Source organism: Genypterus blacodes, unplaced genomic scaffold (genome assembly GCF_046128005.1).
Source record: "Genypterus blacodes isolate CSIRO-AG114 ecotype Tasmania unplaced genomic scaffold, CSIRO-AGI_Gbla_v1 ptg000032l_1, whole genome shotgun sequence".
NCBI classification, from domain to species: domain Eukaryota; kingdom Metazoa; phylum Chordata; class Actinopteri; order Ophidiiformes; family Ophidiidae; genus Genypterus; species Genypterus blacodes.
The window spans coordinates 8224888-8244008 of NW_027466845.1; the positions used below are offsets into that span (position 1 = coordinate 8224888).

At 42.4% G+C, this 19121-nt stretch overlaps 1 protein-coding gene across 1 annotated transcript in view; it reads right to left on the minus strand.

Moving 5' to 3' along the window:
* cbl (Cbl proto-oncogene, E3 ubiquitin protein ligase) overlaps positions 1-19121 on the minus strand; it is a 34306-nt gene that overhangs the window by 12890 nt on the left and 2295 nt on the right. Inside the window, exons 2-4 of the mRNA XM_076146058.1 lie at positions 14215-14462; positions 1219-1365; positions 831-987 (exon numbers count right to left, since the gene is read on the minus strand). Coding sequence (XP_076002173.1) covers positions 831-987; positions 1219-1365; positions 14215-14462 — 552 coding nt within the window. The remainder of the gene's footprint in view (positions 1-830; positions 988-1218; positions 1366-14214; positions 14463-19121) is intronic.

The window sequence follows — 19121 nt, forward strand, 5'->3', positions numbered from 1 at the left end:
CACTATTGAAACAAGCCATTAAACATCACGTTACTCCATAGCTGACTGATTTAGGTAGTGTGTGGGTGGTTCTGCAATCACCGTCACCAGTGAGGAAGTATCAATCAGAACAAAACTCAAAACTAACAAAACAACAAAAGTACATTTGTTCCACGCATCAGTTCTTCCTGGACCTGCTTCATTATCACCGAACTGAGTGGAGTAAATGAGCTCGGCTTATACAGGTTGAAAAAAAATATGCAATGCACCAACCATCTGAAGTACATCAAGGACAGAGCTCAAAATGGCCACCGATTCACTTCCTCTTGTATGTTTGAGGGCAGTTAGAGGAGGGTTTGCACTTCAAGCTGGAGCATCAGAGGGGACGCCAATGAGCTTATAATCTGTTTGGCCTTAATGAAGCTCGTCTACGTCCTGCACATGAATAGCCTGGGCTGATAATGTCATTGAGGGAATAAACAATAGATTAGATATGAGATGGTTTAAAAGGTCGGTGTTTTTTTCTTTGGTGCAATGTAAATCTTTGTTGGTTAAAATGGGCTGATTCACCATTGAACATTTTCAGCAGAAAATCCTGTTTCTTAAACTTTTAAGCTATAACTTATTTTGACATATTTAGCAGATAACCATGTGATATTAAAACTACATTTATCTGGCTGGGTTTCTGTTGTGTTCGAGATATCTTCTTGAACACAACAGATCTTGCTAATGTTCAAGAATATCACAAGACTTCAGCTTTGTACTCCTCTTTTCTCCCAGGATATTTTAGAGATTTTGTTCTGCATTACTTGTACTGAGTGTCTGAATGCACACACAGACGTGATTCCTACCTGGAATAAACGAGTGAAGATGTCAAACTCAAATACTGAGATGTAGTCATTGCAGGTGAGGTCTATAGTGGACTTCAGGGCCATGGCCTCCAGTCCAGAGCTGATGGGGTGGAACTCATGGAGAGACTGGCGAAACACCTTCCAAGGCACTATGGTCCTATAATAGATAGATACAAGGCACAAAAATAAAATACAAGATGACATCCCCATATAAAATCTGAAATAAAAAATTTCAAATTTGTTGGATTATGATTTCACATAGTGGAACCTTAACAAGCAACAGTGCTGCGTCGCAGACTAACATAGATTCACTACAGATGTAAGATCTAAATTAGTGTGGTTGCACATTGTAAACCACCGGTCAGATAGATAGAGTCCTTGCACTCACTTGTCCCCAAAGGCGCGCCGCCAGAACTCTGCAGCATCTGCCTTGGTGATGCGGAAGTTGTCGCCCTGAAACAGACCATTGGGGAAGATGGCCTTCAGCTCAGCCAGCATGTGGCTGAAGATCAGTGACAGTTTGGTCAGGTTCCGTCTGTAGAAAAGAGGAACAGATCTTTGTGAGTGGGAATGCTAAATAAAAGAATTGGGGGACAAGATGGGGCACACAGTGGCAACTCCGGTCTTATCTAGGAGCATTACACATACACATTATTGACTTACTGACAATCATTTAGTCACATTCCAAAATACAGAAACATGTAATAATACAGTTGGCAATGATATCAGATTTTAGGTCAGATGTGGGAATTTGCTGAAAATTCTTTCATCATACATTTGCTTGTCAACTACTTGTCTACTGAGAAGTGTGTATAGTAAATAGTAAAGTACAATAAGTGGATTTGGAATTTCTGCATAATTTCAGTACAGAAATAAATTCATAAACAAACAAAACGCCTTGTCTGGTGAACATAAGCCTGACAAGTCTCCCCAGGCTTGCTTTTGCAGTGCCTTGTTCAGCATATACGGTATAGAGCTGCGATTCCTCTTTTCGCAGCGACCTAATTGTACACACAGGATCACTGACAAAAACATGCATTTGGATCCAACATGGGTCTGCGTTAAGCAAAGCAAACAATACCAAAGAAAATGCATAAGCAATCTATATGGGATTGATATACTTTACACATTTACCCAGTCCACTATAAATAGTTCTAGCCTGATTAACATATCAGTCTTGCTGTCTGGGCCATCTGTGGCTATGCAAAATATTTTGCTGCGTTGGCGGAGTTTGCAGTTTGATCTCTGCTTGCAGTGAAGTCAGTCATGTGGCTGCGACACAAGTCAGTTTTTAAACTCTTGTGTATTAATTTACATTCTAGTTTTGTTGGAACTATTTCACAGTGGCTTTTCAAAACACATATGAGGCAAAGAGTACAGTGGGATACGATTCTGAATCACAAAATGTGAAGCTTTTCTCTTGCGACTAACAGTGCTGAAAATGCAAATGGAAAGCAACGGTTAAAGTTCAATATCTCTCTCTCTCTCTCTCTTCATCACATGTTTTTGGGTCTTTTCCCCTCCCTTTGTTGACTTACTTCCTTTCTTCAATTCCTCCTTCAGGGAATAACCATACTTTTCACACTAGCCCCATCAAACTGTCAGGATGAATGGCCATCATTTCATTTACGTATATCTACCTACGTTAAAGCTTTGATTATTCACCGGCAATAAAGGCAATAAAAATTGATGAAACTTGAACGAGTCACAGTGAATTTAATGTGTAGGTGCCTGTGGTCTTCTTGACTTGTAGGGTGACATCGCTTCAGCATAGGCCGTGAGAAATGCTGTCTGAAGCTGACCTCACACCAAATTTGTGTTCACTTGTTTTTCCAGACTCTGCGTGGTTAATTTTGCTGTCAGACACGCCAAAGCAGAATGTGTATGTTCAGTCCCACATGGTTCACACGTTGTAATTAGTAAAATATGTAGTCAGCGTGTACATTTACAGGGGAGGCTCGGAGGAGTAAGATGTGGGATACAACACCAGGCAGCTAAAGCCAAACACTAGTTTGTTAGGTCTTCACTCTTGATGATTCGAGAGCGGGAGGCAACGTCATTGCGAGGAATGAGCCCAGTGATGCCAATTTGAACATTACCCTTGTATGTGTATTGCTTTAATGTCTAAAAATGATTGAAACCACTGTAAAAGATTAACCTTATACACGCCAGGGGAGCGCAGTAACCATTTATTACAAGTTATGGGAGAACAGGCGAGAAATAACACCACCTGTCTCATTTGAGGCCCTATTTAGACCTTTCATGCTTCTCTCTCTAGTATGTTTTTGCTTGAACTCTGGCGGTTGGTGCTACATTGGTAACCATTCAGAGCAATTCCACCGCAGTTCCTGCACTACTTTTCTGAAAAACTTCCTGGGGGTGGGGTGGAGGGGGAAACCATGATGTCACGGGGGCAGAAGGCAGGAGATGCAAAGTGTTCAGCTACTCCGCAACATCCAGAAGCAGCAAATAGCATCATTTCAGGATGGAAACTAACAACACAATTCAGCGGAGGAAACCAGTACAATTACTGGCAATGTGGTGCAGTGGAGAAATCCAGGAGAGGTTTGGACCTTTGCAACAATGTGTGAAGAATAAGCTGAGGGGTTTAAGAGGGAGTATAGACAGAAAAATAAAGCTGCACTCAATTATGACATGGTCAGTTTAGCTTCAAAGCTAGTGTGAACACAAGCCAGCCATGAGCTACCACTGGCTACTGTCAAACTCAGATTTTACTTTCTCTACAGTCCATAATACAAGACCAGGTTGTTGTTCTGCCTGACAAGATCAAATACATTCGGAAAATGCGAGGAGTGGAGTTGCAAGACGGTCACACTCAGCTACATTCCACCTCATCCGTCAGCTGACAAACTGTGTGCCCCTGGGTTAATTCTGATGCCTGTCACTGTTATAAGAGGCCAAGACACTGAACTAAACAAACTGGATTTCTATGTGGTGTTGCCTTCCTGTCAGAACTCCTCTAAGCCATCTCCTTAATCCATCATTATGGCTTGGCCAAAGAATGCAAAGAACAGAAGAATGGGAGGAGGATAGAATCAGAGAGAGAAGTATGTATAAGAGCATTTAAGAGAGGCAAAGGGGACAAGGGACGGAGACGCTGAAATGAAGAGGAAGTCGTACAATGTCACTGAAGCCCCACACTGCATTAGAGTTGTTGCGATGAGAAAGCCATGATTTATGAGGCAGCACAGAGGGAGATTTGTGCTTGGCTGCTGCTGAGGGTGAATTGACATGCACGAGAGAGCAATGAAAGCGCTGCTACATCGCAGCTGCCCCGTACTACACTACGCACCCTATGAGTGGAGCGAGGGAGGAGTGGAAAGAGTGAATGAGGAAGGACAGTGACTGAGGATGGATGAATAAGATTAGTGTATGCTGAGAGCCTGCCAAAATAGACTGGCGCTTGTTAGGGCGATAATTTACCTCAGAGAGTGCAGACGCGAATGTGAAAAGAGAGAGAATGCAGGGTCTACTCTGGCAAACGGTGATAGTGTTGCATTTACACCCTTTAAGCAGTCAGGCCATCTTCAAACAGTAAGCAGTCTTGTAGCTGGCTGCCTTAACCTCTGTACAGCTCTACCCACTTCATCTTCAGCCACGATTAGAAGCCAGATGTGGAGACTTTCCAGCTTTGAACTTGGGGCGACACTCAACACAGATGTAATGTGGAAAACCAGACCTTTGAGCCGTCTGAAGCAAGCAGGGGCTCGTGCAGCTGTAGTTGTGAACCCTTTCCAGCATCACCTCAAGGGAGCGAGCCTTTGTGACACTCCATTTCTGAGTGTTCTTTCTTAGTTAGCCATCATCTCCACGGGAGGTCCTCCTGTCCGTCACCTGCTTCCTGGCCGGCTGAGGCTTAACGCTGCAGTCTCGTACTTTCTCCCGTTACCTTCTCTCTAAGCTGAGCTTTAATTCAAGTCATCTTCCTCTTTTATCTTCCATCCTCTTGTAATACTTTATTGTGCAAAATGGTGACATGCTCACTGAAGTTCACATGCAGTATTAACAATAAGTTTCTCTTCCTCTGAACTTGGATTTCTCTATATATATATATATATATATACACACACACACTAGCTTACAGTCGTATTGTTCCATTTATTTTAATCATTTAGCGTGTCATACTTATTTTGATATGAGATTCAATTTTGCTTGTTATTTGCTAGGGCATAACTTCAGATCCAGCCATTAAAAAAAACGTTGCTTATCGCTCCTGAGCGTCACATTCAGCTAATCTCACAGAGCTGTAACAGTGTGCTCAGACAGACAAGAGAACATTCAGCGCAAACGCATCAAAAGAAATGACAAAAACCAAGTAAAACAGACATCAAGGCTTTTCCGTAGGAGGCATCGTGGCTTATATTCATCTCTCTGTCACACTGAATACAAACACACACACACAAAAATGCCAACAATCCGTCAATCCCAAATCTACAGGCTGCATTTGAACACACATGGAAGAATAAGGCAGAAAGAGAGAGTGAGTGTGTGTTTGGAGGATAACTGCTGTGAAAGCAAACACTGGTGTGAATGGCATCAGGCTTGCTGGGTGGCACAGCTGTCTCTGGCACCAATCATGCACAGTAAATGAGATTTCTCTGCGTCTGTGTCACGACGGGACAGATGGAGCAAAATAAATCAACAAATAAATACAGAAAAGCTGAGAGTCGTTTCAAAGCCTTTCAGGGAGACGCTGGTTCAAATCCAGCTCGATACGGAGCGGGAACAAGCCGATATCTGTACGAGCATCTCTCCCTCACCCGGCCCGGCCCTCTCCATCCGACAATGGCCGCTCTGTAGTTGGTGTGTGCGTTGGGTGGCGGGCAGCGTTCCAACAGTTGAACACTACAACTGTTGCTGCTGTTTCAGCTGCTGAGCCAACGAGGAAGATGTGGGCGCAGTGGGCTGAAGCTCCACGGAGAATTGTCTTCACAATTCTAATATTTTCTCTTTTCCACCTCTCGGTCATTCTTAACAATGACCACTGCAACACGCCAAGCCTCTTTTCTGGACACTAGGTTTTTGTCTACCTTCCCCCTCATGCTATAGGCCGACCTCTGACCCTGCAGCTGGCTGCTCCCTTCCTGTTTCCTGTCGGCTGTGATAAAGCAGCACAGCCACCCAGGCGAGTCCGCACTGCGCCAATACGCCACAGCAGAGCCAGCGAGGGTCAACTGTATGGAGTGAGAGTCTGACTGGATTGGCCGAGTTACAAGTAGCTTTAGTATCAAGCTGCCAGCTTTTATCCTTCAAAGTGTCACATTACAGTGAGGAGAAACAAAGCGAGGAAAATAGAGCAAAAAGTAGAGGGCACTCGGAGAAAGCATACCTCTGCCAAGGCCGAACAGTCCCTTCATAATGAGTTGTAACAGCTTATTGACTGCACAGTGATCCCTTCCCGGGCCTACTTAAAGACTCCTGTACTCAGAGATGGTGAGGTGGATGTATTTTGTAGCAAAAGTAACAGCTGCACAATCTAAATGCAAAACAGCTTTGCTATTCTTCTGGTTAGCCACCATGCAAGACATCAAAGCAACTGCAGACCCACGTATTAAAACCATCAAACTTAACCACTGTGGCAGAGCTTCTGAATAAACACACGCTCTTCTTCTGTGAGCTCTGCCAAGTATCACCAAACCACTGACCAGACCAGTGAGGACCACAGGCATTGACCCTCTTTCGTCTGAAGAAGGCACTAACTGGCTGCTACGTTGCATAACTGCATCAATCCACCTTTATATACTTGATTGCAAATTAAATTCTGAAAATTGTCAATGGTGTAACAGGTACAGTAACAACAACTATGGCTGACATTGGCAACTAAAGGTGATCGGCAGGCGCGTGGACGTCAACTGGAAGAACAACAAACTTCTATCATCAAGAGACACCCAGCACATCCTGTCTTTTCAAGCTATAATTTACATTTGCCAGCTGAAGAACAGGCAGTATTAAAACCATTATTTGTCTGGCATCGCCTCCCTTGAGTTGTTGCCAGCTAGCTCGAATCTAGCAAATGTTTGGCTGCTCGGCTGTTGCGTGATAATAGTTCTTCCCAGGTGATCAAGAGAGATCTAGTGACTCAAAATCATGTGCAGTGAATCATGTCGTGACTGACAATGGGAGCAAAGACAGTGATACGTCCTGCTCGTGGTTTGTGTGAATCCTCGTGTGCCAAAATGTCGTGGGTGTTCACAGTCGTGTAGAGCGAACACCTCATGACTTTAAGACACTGAAACGCAACGTTGCCAATCCTGCAGCGGTCTTACGACTTTGAAAGTGCTGCAGTGTGTAGGTGGCAGACGTTGATGTCAGGAAAATCAAAATACCTTCAGTGTTTAGCTTGATTTAGGATGATTATGATTCTTGGTTCAAATCCCATGACTTGTCTTTTTCACCATTTCCAAACCATAAACACAGTGATTACATAACCATGGTCACGTCCTGAGCCCAAGAAGTCTACCAAAGGCCACCGCCACCCACATAGCAACCACCTTGACGAAACATCTCATGTTCATGTGCTTTACTTGTAAACCCTTATGATTGCCACCTCTGGTAACCCTAGCAACACCACAGATAAGCTTCGTCTCTGGCTTTAAAAAAGAAATCAGTTTAAGTAATGACTGAAATAGAAATGAAGGGTCGATTTTAAAACAGACGAAGGGTTTATGGTTTTTTGGTCACAGACTTTCATTGTAGTTGTCACTTTATAAATTTGACACTCCGGAACTAGCTTTGTTCCGGATCTCCATCAGGAAACAGCCATGACAACACACATCACACCACGCAAGCTACACAGCACTTCAGCAATCATCCAAACACACTGAACAACTTCCTCATACATACAAACCCTGGGGGTAAAAACTAGGACAAAATGCAGAACAATTTCTCTACATGAGCATTTAAATCTATTTCCATATTTGACATCTACCAGGATTCATATGAACTCATATATCAGTCTGAGTAAAGGACAAACGCGAGTGGAAACCTTCAGGGCAGAGGAGCTAGTAGTTTGCATCATGCTACTCACCACAATCTAACAGTGTGTGGAGTGCATGGGGCTGCTTACTGGCACAACAGTGACAGAAATAACTATAATGCTTTGTGTGTATATCTGCACATAGAGCCCCAAGCTACACGTGCGGCCAAATGTAATTCAAACACCCAACGTGTGAAAAACATTTTCCACTCACAGCAGCAGCACTGAAAGCTGTTTGACAGATAGGATCACCGCCTAAACTTCACGTGCTCTACTCCTACATGCTATGTGCTGAGCTTCCCTACGGCGGCAGAGCACACATTCTTATTCATCTCTACATCTACACCAAAAGCAGGCAATTTGATTCATAAGTAAGGGGGGAATGCAGCATGGAGCAGAAACACTTTGGATCAATGGTTAACGCCATTAGTCGTGTCAGTCTGAGCCTTATTAGGCCCAAGACCGCCGGGTGCTATTTGTTACAGGTTAGTAGTAGCTGAACAAACAGAAATTAATTGCCAACAGCCATTTAGAAAAGCTAAGCGTTTTCTATTAGCTGTTTAACCAAACCATGCCCTCCAGCTGTGGAGCCAAGTACCAGTTTTAAAATAACACTTCCGCTTTTAAAGCCTCTTTTAATGATTAAATGTTGACATTATCCTGTTCCTACTTTATTATGGCTGTCAAGATTAATTAATAAACAAAAAAAAAAAATCAATGATAAACAATTATTGGGCAAAGTAGCAAATCCAAAGATCACCCGATCAGACACGAAGCTAACTTCTGTCATCTACTTCATGGTGAAATGGTCACTGTCTTTCTGCACTACTACGAGTATCAGGAGATGACATGATTATATTAATGGCGGAAAAATGTGAAATGGTGTGACAAACTATAGTACAGTATGAAACCCAACCATACCGTTCAAGGGCAACTGGAACCAAAGCTGAATGAAGTCTGTAGGTACCTTCAGTAAAAAACAGTGCAGGGCTGTAGAAACATATCCACTCAATGATCTCTGAAACAACCCTTTAACCATTTTTCCACATAAAATGTAAATGTAGTGATACTATGGGTTCGGTCTAGAATGTTTCACATTTAACTATGCTACGACATGAAGCCTGTCAAAAAGTCTTTCCTAATACCAAACAATGACTGACTCTGTTTCCATTGAGCATGTGTGGCAGCAGGTAAATCTTTGAGGTCAAAACATTTTGAGTGAACGCTCATCAGCAAGCTGCATTTTCATATGGCTCTATTCACAACTATAGATGCAAACTGCTGAAATGATAAGGTGGAGATGTACGGTGCATAGTCAAAGTGAAGAGCCCGGTTCACAGAGAGCGACCTTTGTTTCACATGGCTGTCGGACAGAAAATAGGAAGTCCATGACCAAGATGGGAAAGGGTGTAAATGAAATACCAGAGGAAATACCAGAGGCACTATTTCGTATGTCATGTTGCTCTCTGTCTCTCTTTTACAAAGGCTCCGGTACATCAATCATAAATAAGGCAATGGATTTGATGTATCAGCTCAATGTGACAAACAAACAAAAGTTCACACAAGCTTTACCACAGCAGTGAAAATTATGTTCACAACACAAATGTGGTGTGACGAGAAGGATCAGGCGCCAGAAACTTTGTAATGGCGTCAGAGAGCAGACACAGAGGCGCGCACCTGAGAAGGCACCATGCAAGACACGCAACACTGAGATGAGCATACAGCCACAGCATTGTGCTCTAGTCAGCCTTACAAATAAAACTAAATCCAATAAGGTGTTCCATCTTCACTAACCACAGAAAACTCTCACTTTTCTTATGTGTTGATATTAGCCACTGCCGCTCGAGTCAGTGAATGACTACAAGCCTGAGGAAGTCGTTCCCACCGACTACTTTAGTAATATCACCAAAGCATGCTTGGAATGCATGTTTCTATTGTGCAGACGACTGGACCAACGGGCTGACAGTGAAGGAAGGCTTGGATGGATGATGGAAGGAAGGAAGGGGGGTGGGGGGAAGTAAAAAGAGCTTTACAAGCACTTCTAAACAAAGCCAACAGCCTTAATGCCTTCTACTGGCAACAAATTAGGTGTGTAAAGATAAGATACGAGCCAATTAGACCTTAAGAGGTACACACCCATATTGCAAATACAACCTACCACATACAGTATTAACTGTCTATAGTGCTTTTGTATTTAGCAGAGCAGCTTGCCCCCCCACCCACAGAGCAGATGTATCACCCTTCAGCCCACCACTTCCTGTGAGCAGCTGGACTTATCGACGGCGGTCAGGATGCAATGGCAGCTTAGTGATCAAACAGTCTCACACAAAGGTCAAAACAGTATCCTGGCGGATGCTCGGAGGGGGGAGGTCTAGGGGTCACCTGGGATAGACCCCACCCCAACAACTGTATTGATCCGTTAAGGGACTACAATTTTCTCCTATCTGAAGTACGCCGATTAATATATTGCTGGCCAAAGCAGTCACTAATCCAGCAACATAGTCTCTACCGTATGCAGCCTGTAAAGTATTTAGATTAACCAGCCGCATCTGGTGCAACGTCAAACCTGAGTGAATGAACCATACTGAAACCTAATCTGATCAAACATTTCCTGCACACCTGTTAAGCACAAGATTAGGGCTGCCACATTACTTGTATATAATCGACTACTCCATTAAAAACAGGAGCATTAAAAACCAACTGCCAATGCAGCCTGCTGGGTAACTAATGCAAAGGCGACAACCAGCTTCTTCAGTCTTTCTTCACAGACACAGGAGTCACCAAAGCTGTTTTGCAAACTTGAAGCAAGACAACTTTACCTCCAATTGGCAACTTTATTCTCCATAGTGCTTTAGTTTATTTGTTCTGAGAATAAGCAACTGGCTTTGCAAAAGACAGCTACTAATTCTAATTCATCCTCTTTGTGCACTACTGGATAACCACCACGGAAAATGTCATCATTGCGAAGAAATTAAACATAAATAATAACCGAAATGGTATAAGTACTGTTATTGTGAAAATTGCCATTAGTCGGGATTGGGACTTCGCTAAAATTAGAGTCTGTTTTCTTATTGTAACCCCGAGATACGAAAGGATACAGGGTTAGGGTTAGTTACTCTTGTTACAATAAGAGAAAGACTATTTATCATTTTCTGACTTAAATTGTTTAGATGAACACCAACAACTTTGTCAGAGTTACAACACCAAGACAAGAAAATGTTTTGGCTGTGCCGAGTACAACGAGAAGAGGAAGTGAGCAGAGCAAAAGAGCAGGAAGTGCTCAATGTGTTGTGTTGATTCTGACTGAAATGCAGGCCGTCGGGCTTGTGATCGTCTCTCCTGCTCTCAGCCCCGGCCTCGCTTTCATCCTCACACGATGACACCACGCCCTCTCACGCCTCCTCTCCTCGGTCAATATGTAAAAACCGATGTAAATAAACGGCTCTGGTGCTGCTGAAGTCTAGATGTGGACTCCTCTAGCCTGTATTATGTTACCTCGACTCTTTCATCATGCAGCAGTAAAGCCCTTACAGGCAAAGAGACTGAAGGAATCCAATAAGGAATCCAATAATCTAAATAAATACATGTTCTAAAGGTCCTCCACTTCAGAAGGGTCAATGTCTTAACATATAGTATGTATATATTTTGCACATTCTGAGAAATGTTGAGTCATTCTGCATTAAGGTAGTGAGATTAGAGTTTATCTGTGACTCTTTCAGTCTGAGCCATGTGCTACGCTCAGACATGGCCTGAACACACACTGGACTCTCTAGTGGCTGGATGTCATTGGTTGATTCTATAGCATTCTCCAGTGGGCTGATACCCATTGGTTAGTGTCAGTGCCACAGCCTTCTCCATGCAGACAATAGCACTCTTTGTATGTAATGCTTGGCTACTGTGTGTGTATGTGTGTGTGTTTCCTCTGTGCTAACCAGGAATTCCTTTCTCTGCGGCCCTTTGGTCTTATGAAGTGATGATGAAAATGAACTTCACAAACAAATGGTGTAATGGCTCAGCCTGTGATCAGTTCTGACATGGTACAGATAGCAGTTTCCTCTTCTGTAGTTGCCTTCTTAGTGGGTTTTCTGTCTGCAAGGTTATTGTCATGGTCCATGACAAAGAGCAGTCTCACTGAGGAACTGAGCAACAAAGGTGTGGATGTATTGCCAACGGCCAGCAAATGACCTGAGTAGATGAAATAATCTACTACACCATTTTATGATAATTCTGATCCTGCTTTAAAGAATAATATCACACCAGAACCATAGACCATAGTACAACCAGGAGCAGTATTCTGGAAACATTTTGTATACATAAGGTGCAACAAGAATTTGAGGAATGTCTGCATGATACAAATCATTCACACACACACCATTAAGCTTTTTTTCTTTGAAAAGCTTGAATGTTCTTCAGGTGAGATAAGGTTAAGTATATTTATATAGCAGCTTTCGGGAGCAAGTGCCACTTAAGTGCTTTTGCAAATCACCAAAAAAGAAGAGATAACACAAACACACATTATACAAGATCTCTGTACAAACAGGGTGTAAGACAATGTTTAAAATAGCCCACATTGCTTGGTCACTTCATGTCCAAGGGATATCTTTGCTAGAGCACAATAGGGAAAGGTCCCCAGTCTTACACATTCTGCTTACTTAGTTTGACCTCCCCCCCTGTCGTAAGACCTTGCACTGCTGGTTGTGTAAGAGTCTGAACAATCACTTTAAGTTCTGACTAGTGACTAAGGAATGGTGAGGAGACCCACGCTCAGAGGACCCACCTAAAGTAAGGGGTCATAACCGCTCAATAACTCACCGTCCAGCCACTTCCAGTTGATGTTTTTTCACCATCATTCAAGTAAAACCAGACAAGCTCACACCAAATTTGCAGGTGATTTAAGGTTGTCTGTAGGAATTTACATATTACAATTGATTCCCCAGTCATGACATTAGGGGACAAGAGAAGACAGTAGTGCCATAAATCCACATAATGGTCCAATCTGCCACATACTGATGGCTCACCTCAATTCACTTTGTGGAAGTGGAAGAGCTGGAGTAAACCAAACTATCCAACAGGTTTCATATTGTCTCCAGTAGTCATCCTGGGCAGGGGACAGGTGTACTACAGTTCAAAACAGCCATCTACTGGATATATTCTATATAAACAGCATGCAGTAGTACAAACTTGCTAAATACCCTGACAGAGTCTCTCTCTGACTTTTATATGATGAAATTTACAAACAGTCTTACATTCAGGTCATAAATTCTGGGCAAACTGGATTGTAGCATTGCCAAATATTCCAAGTGCATAGAGTGATCATTCTACTACTCATACTCTGTTTACTCATGTAAAACATCTGATTTCAAGTGCCACGTGCATTGAACAGTTCAGGAATTTGTTCACAGGAACTTGGGTGTCATCATCCAACAGACTTATCTTAAACCTCCTGCAGACAGCCACAGCAGCCTGGACAACACCATGTTTAGCTAAACTTCTTTTGCAAGTCAGCAGGACAACAGGAACCGGAAAGCCTTACTACGATAACATTTGATACTGGCTCACTTCCTGATGCAAAACAACCACGGGACCTCTAATCATGGTCACCTAACTATTCCATTTCCATGACGTATAAGATGACGATGACAGCTGAAATTCTCACAGCATCCAGTGAATCAAAAGAACTGAAGCCTGTAAGGGTCTGGTAATGAAGTCAATGATATCAAGCTCCTGCTCACAAGGGGACTTGGGTTCTCAAAAGCATCAAAGTATGGAATAGTACTGCATCTTACAATGATACCTATATAAATAATTTTCAATAAGTATTGATTGTACAGCCTAGATATGTAACAAGCTTTCCGATTTGCATTTTCTACAGCCTACAGAATTTAGCCCATGACTTCTGCAAGTAAAAATCAAGACAACTTAATGCAGGTTGTACATTTGCAAGCCTGTTTTCAGAGAGGAAGAGATGGATTAATGAATGTATGAGCAAAGAAAGAGGCACTGCACGGCTTAAGAGAGAAAGAGTGCAACAGTGAGTGCAAGACAAAAGGAGAAATGTTAAACTAGATGGTAGAGATATGTAGGCACGGGAAACAAAGTAGCAGGCAGGTGTAGATGAAGCGTCATTCTGACCACAGATGCTCACATGTTCAAACCACAACAGCTCTCTCCTTTTGCTGTGAGACATCTTGAGCTACATCAACCCCGGGGGCTGAGAGAGGGGTGCAGTATGAAAAGCTATATAGCAAAGACATGAATGTCTCAACTTCACCTTTCCAAGATAGGCGAGTTGTAGAATTACCACAATGACTGGCTAACCAGGCATCATCACTACTGCCAAGTAAGCCACTTGCCATACTGCTGGATTGCCAGAATCACTTTGCTCACCTGGGTTGCGAGTTCTCCTCGTACATGCGTTCCTTTCCCTCCTTGAACAAGCTGATGGTCTGCTTGGTCTTTTTGGTTAGGTTTTCCATGAAGACCCGGAAGTACTCGTTGTCACCCAGAGTTTCCATTTTGCCCTCGTATCTGGACAGGATGGTACGCAGGTGCTGGTAGGTGTCTGGCAGCAGGTCCAGGATGTAAGGGGGGCTGTTCTTCAGGGCCAATTTGGGGTTTTGGCACAGGCGAACCACCTGCAGAAGAGGAGGATGTGAGGGGGAGGAAGAGATGCAGTTAGAGACGAGGGGTACAGGGAAAGCAAAACTTGTCTACGACACTATTCACGAGTACCATTTGTAGATGTGTGGCACATTGTTTGTGTAATTCACTCTTAATATTATATCCAATTATTGCTTTAGAGCACTTGCTAATGCTGTGTTGCCAGTGGCCTCTGCTAGTGTGTCAGGGGTTAAGCCAGCACTCACAGTACAGAAAGTCTCCCTGGCCTATTTAATATATAATAGAATACATTCTGTATTGTCAACAACTTCAGCCTTTATGGCATTCTGGTACATTGTTTCGCCACTGCTTCACTGCATTCTCTGGGATCTACTAAAAAGAGAGACTGTAGATCAGTACAAAGGGTGTACCTGCATTCACCCATTCCTGTTGTCTTGATGCAGCTAATTACCTGGGAAAATGTCTTATTCATTAACATAAAATGGAGACATCGCTTTGTAGAGATGCACAAGATTTCTTTTGTGCGATTCCCACGTCAATGGTTACAGGCCGACACTGCCTGCCTTTTTAGAGAAGCTGCTGTTGTGTTTACACTTCCTCATTTTAATCCCCATAACCAATACCACTTCTGCCTGCTGCAGCAGTCAAAAAGCCTGATGAGAATCAATTGACACAACAGTGGGTGGAGAGTGTATGTGTTAGGGCTGGTCTTGACCATTCAAGTATTTGAAAATGTGTTCGTTATGTTGGTGCTGGAGTACAAAATTACTATTCTGCATATTTTTCTTTTTGTGAAGCAGCTTGACAAACACTGGCCCTGAACTATACTGACATAATTAATCGTGTCAGTCGGACAATGTGCAAGTTACTGTCGTACATCCCCATTCTGTGCTATCAATACACAGGTCATGGTGGATGGAGTCCTGTGGCCACAAAAGCAGAAGGCTAATTCAAGAAATCAGCAATGTGGCAGCACTTTGTACTGTCACGCGACAAAAAGGCGAGGAGCAGTATACGTATATGAGAAAGAGATAATGTACTATCATGTCAAATACATAAATACCAGGCTACTAGTTGAGGCCCACTGAGATACCATAACATGAAGAATGTATCGTAAGCATGATTCAGCCGCTAAACATTATGCTATGCACAGGCACAATGTAATGGTTTTGTGGCTGAATGGTCAGCACCTTAAGACATTACTCAGACCTCGTGTCTACAGACAGTATTATACAACATACCAGGTTAGACCACCACTGTCAATGGTCAGACCTCGAGGCACTTCTTATAAATGAACTACGTGCTTGAGTCAAACGCGTTAGCCAGACTAACCACAGGGCACCATTTACATTGTATGTCTGCTGCTTTCAACTTCAATAATATTCAACTTTTTCACTGATCTCACTGTAATGGTTTACTGTTCGTTGACCATTACAAGGACACTGTTGCATAGCCTAGTACACTGTGCGGAGGTGGCTACAGTCACTCATACAACTTCTACGATTAGTGGGCTCGAATTCAAACTTCCATCCCCTCGCCCTGACTTGAACCCACACTGATACAGGGGAGTGTACCAGTGACCGCACAACTGCACCTCATCAACAGGGCACGGGTCATTTTCTATAGACCAGGCCAACTTATTGTCTACTGACCTTGTGCGGTTGTTCCAACAGCGACAACATTCCAAGCATGTTGTTGAAATTTTCTCAGCTGTTGCTTTTCAAAGCCATTTATTTGTCAACAACTGAGACTTCAAAAGCCTTGGTAGGGCTTCAATCAACTTATAACCGTAGAATGCACAAGACAATCTATCATTTACTAGTGATGATGTGCTGAACCTTCATACAAAACCACAGTCAGTTTTGTTGTGTGCTGCAAAGACTTTCAGGTGACATTTAGAGGCCAAAGTCAGTGTAGGACAGCAGATCCCGGGTGGCACCAATTATGTTTTATTGTAAACATAACATTTTACTTGTTTCTACGGTATGAAATACGACCAACAAAAACAGAGCTTTCTTTGATTTATCTGGCAGTTTTATGTGCTGGTTGCGTTCCATGCATTTAATAGCTCTTTAACAAAATGAAATTTATAGGAGCTCTATAGTTGTTATAGCGGATATACTGTAGTTATGTGTTTACAGCTGCTTAAGGGAAAATCTATTGGATATAGGCCTACATGTAGACATAGTGGAATGTTGTTTTGCATCGATTCATATATTGCTCAAACATCCTCATTATTCTACTTCATTTTCAAAATCTTGGATGTCTTACGTAAAGGGAAATATACTCGATTTAGACTGCAAAAGATGCCACGAGGATTTAACAAACAATATAATGACTGTTTGGGTCACTGCACTCAGACCGGTTAGTGCATCATCATCACTGTATTAAATGTCTGGCAAAAAAGCACAGGGTTGCACTTGGCCATGATATTTTAAGCTCTACTGTCTTCACAATACACAAAACGTTTCAGGCATGAGAACCTTCATCTGCATCCAGACACTGAGGCTCCTTTTAGAACTTGCATCAACATGCATTTCTGTTATGTGGATGCTGCCTAAAATGTGATCGGATCTCAGTAGACCGGCTGTTACGCCTTCATCCATTTGGAACAATAAATAACATTTCTGCGTGGGGTGTCACTAGCCGCATTCCAGGTGCCGACCTCCATTCACGAATAGTCGTAACTCCCATTCAAATAACTTTAGGAATGAGAGCGAGCCAAACTGGGAAGCAGGGTGAAGTTTTCGTACTTCATCTCATGAATGTGTCCCCGCTGTACGCATTACATTTACGCCTTGATAGTTGGGGCTGATCATAATGTGAACAAAACTTCATACACATGCGGTCCGGCTGAGCTGACAACATGATGTTCAAAGCAATCTGCAAGCATTTACACATTGCATCAACATGGGATCTCAGTTCCGCATCCAGAGAAGGTGATGTTAATCTAAGAGTAAATGGTGCCTGAATGACAGCTTCTTACCGATTCCAGGTATTGGCAGGGAATCCATCAAAGCAATAAAATCATATCAATAGAAACTACTTTCTCATAAAGAAAGTAGGATGTAAAAAAGCACTTACTTTAACTGAGCTTAAGTCCCCCTCTTTATCTGGATACTTTACAAAGATAATGGGGGTCACATGCTAAGGCGAGGTGTAAATGGAAGATCCATCATTAGATATCATTATCCAGACGATGTATCCACATACTGAGATGGAATTTTAATGCATGGTGTAAAAGGTGCCCAACTGATGAAAGCAAGAAAAAGCATCGATCCCTTTAGTATTTAACTTGCTGTACTACTGTAAGCTACACAACAATCTATAAGGAAGTTCACCCTACAGCCTCTGTATACTTAGTATAATGTGGATGTTTAATATCTGGCTGAGCTCCAAGCATTCTTCTTTTTCCTTATGAAAATATGTGAACCAAAAAAAAGTCAACCACTTAAGACACATGCTCGGGATACACCACTAGTATTACTGCCTGCAGCATTTCTCAATCACATGCATACATACACACAAATGCAAGGCCACAACTGAACCCTCCCATACATACATGTCAATCAAAGCTACTTTTCTCCAAGTACAACTGCATTCCACTTCTGTTATCTTACCATTCTGTTCCTTCCTGCCTCAACAGCGTAGAGCCAATAACATTTTGTAGGCCAGGTTCTAGCTACACAAAGGTTTACCAGCTTTAAGACAAGTTCACTGGTTGATGTTGGTTTGAGTTTTTAGCTGTAAACAGGCAATTTTTACTTCCTGTTTTTCTGTATACAGTAGCTCCAACATGCATTTTGTCCACAGCTCCACGCATACAATAACATCTACAATTTATTTCCTGTAATTTTATGACTGATAAACAACATTGATGTTACGTGTCTGCTGTATAAGTAATATAAAGTGTATATACTCTCATTACATGACCATAGCCAGTTGCATATTCTGCACCTTGTAGCCCTTATTGTGTCTGCTCTTGTGATACTCTCGCACAGTATTTGACACTAGAGGTGAATTTTTCAATCTCCTACTGTACTGCAACTGTTGCACAGCAATTTCTCCAGGGATAAATAAGGTTCTATCTCATCTTATACCAACCACTGACTTGTCTTTGCTGCTCAATTGTCCATTTATCTTGCAAAGCAGCATGAGATGACTTGGAGGTCACCAATATAAAATCATCAAGTTGTGTTTGATGCCGGCTCATACACAGCCCTGATTTAATGGCATGAAGCTGTATTGCACACAATTAAATGAATATTTTAACTTTTATCGGAAAGAGGATAAAAGAAATAACCATTTGAACCTTAAATTAAAAACAATCAACTCATCACCCTGCTTAATTGTTTGAGTAACACATGACCTGAAACACATGAATGGTGCCAGAGACAGGTTACCATGGCAAACGACAACAATATTCACTGGCATGCCTGCTGTTAAATGGCGTCATCTAATCAATCTTCCAATGACAAATTTTGACTGCTTAAGTGCTACCAACCTGCTAGGATGAAGAGATACAGTATGCAGGCGTACAAGAGTAATGTTAATGTTTAAAGTTGAAACAGTAGACAGCAAAATTAATAAGTTACTTCAACACAAGTTTTGATAAGCAAGACTTGTTAGACTGGACTCTGTCTATGCGCGCTGGCTGGTCTGCAGATGAACGT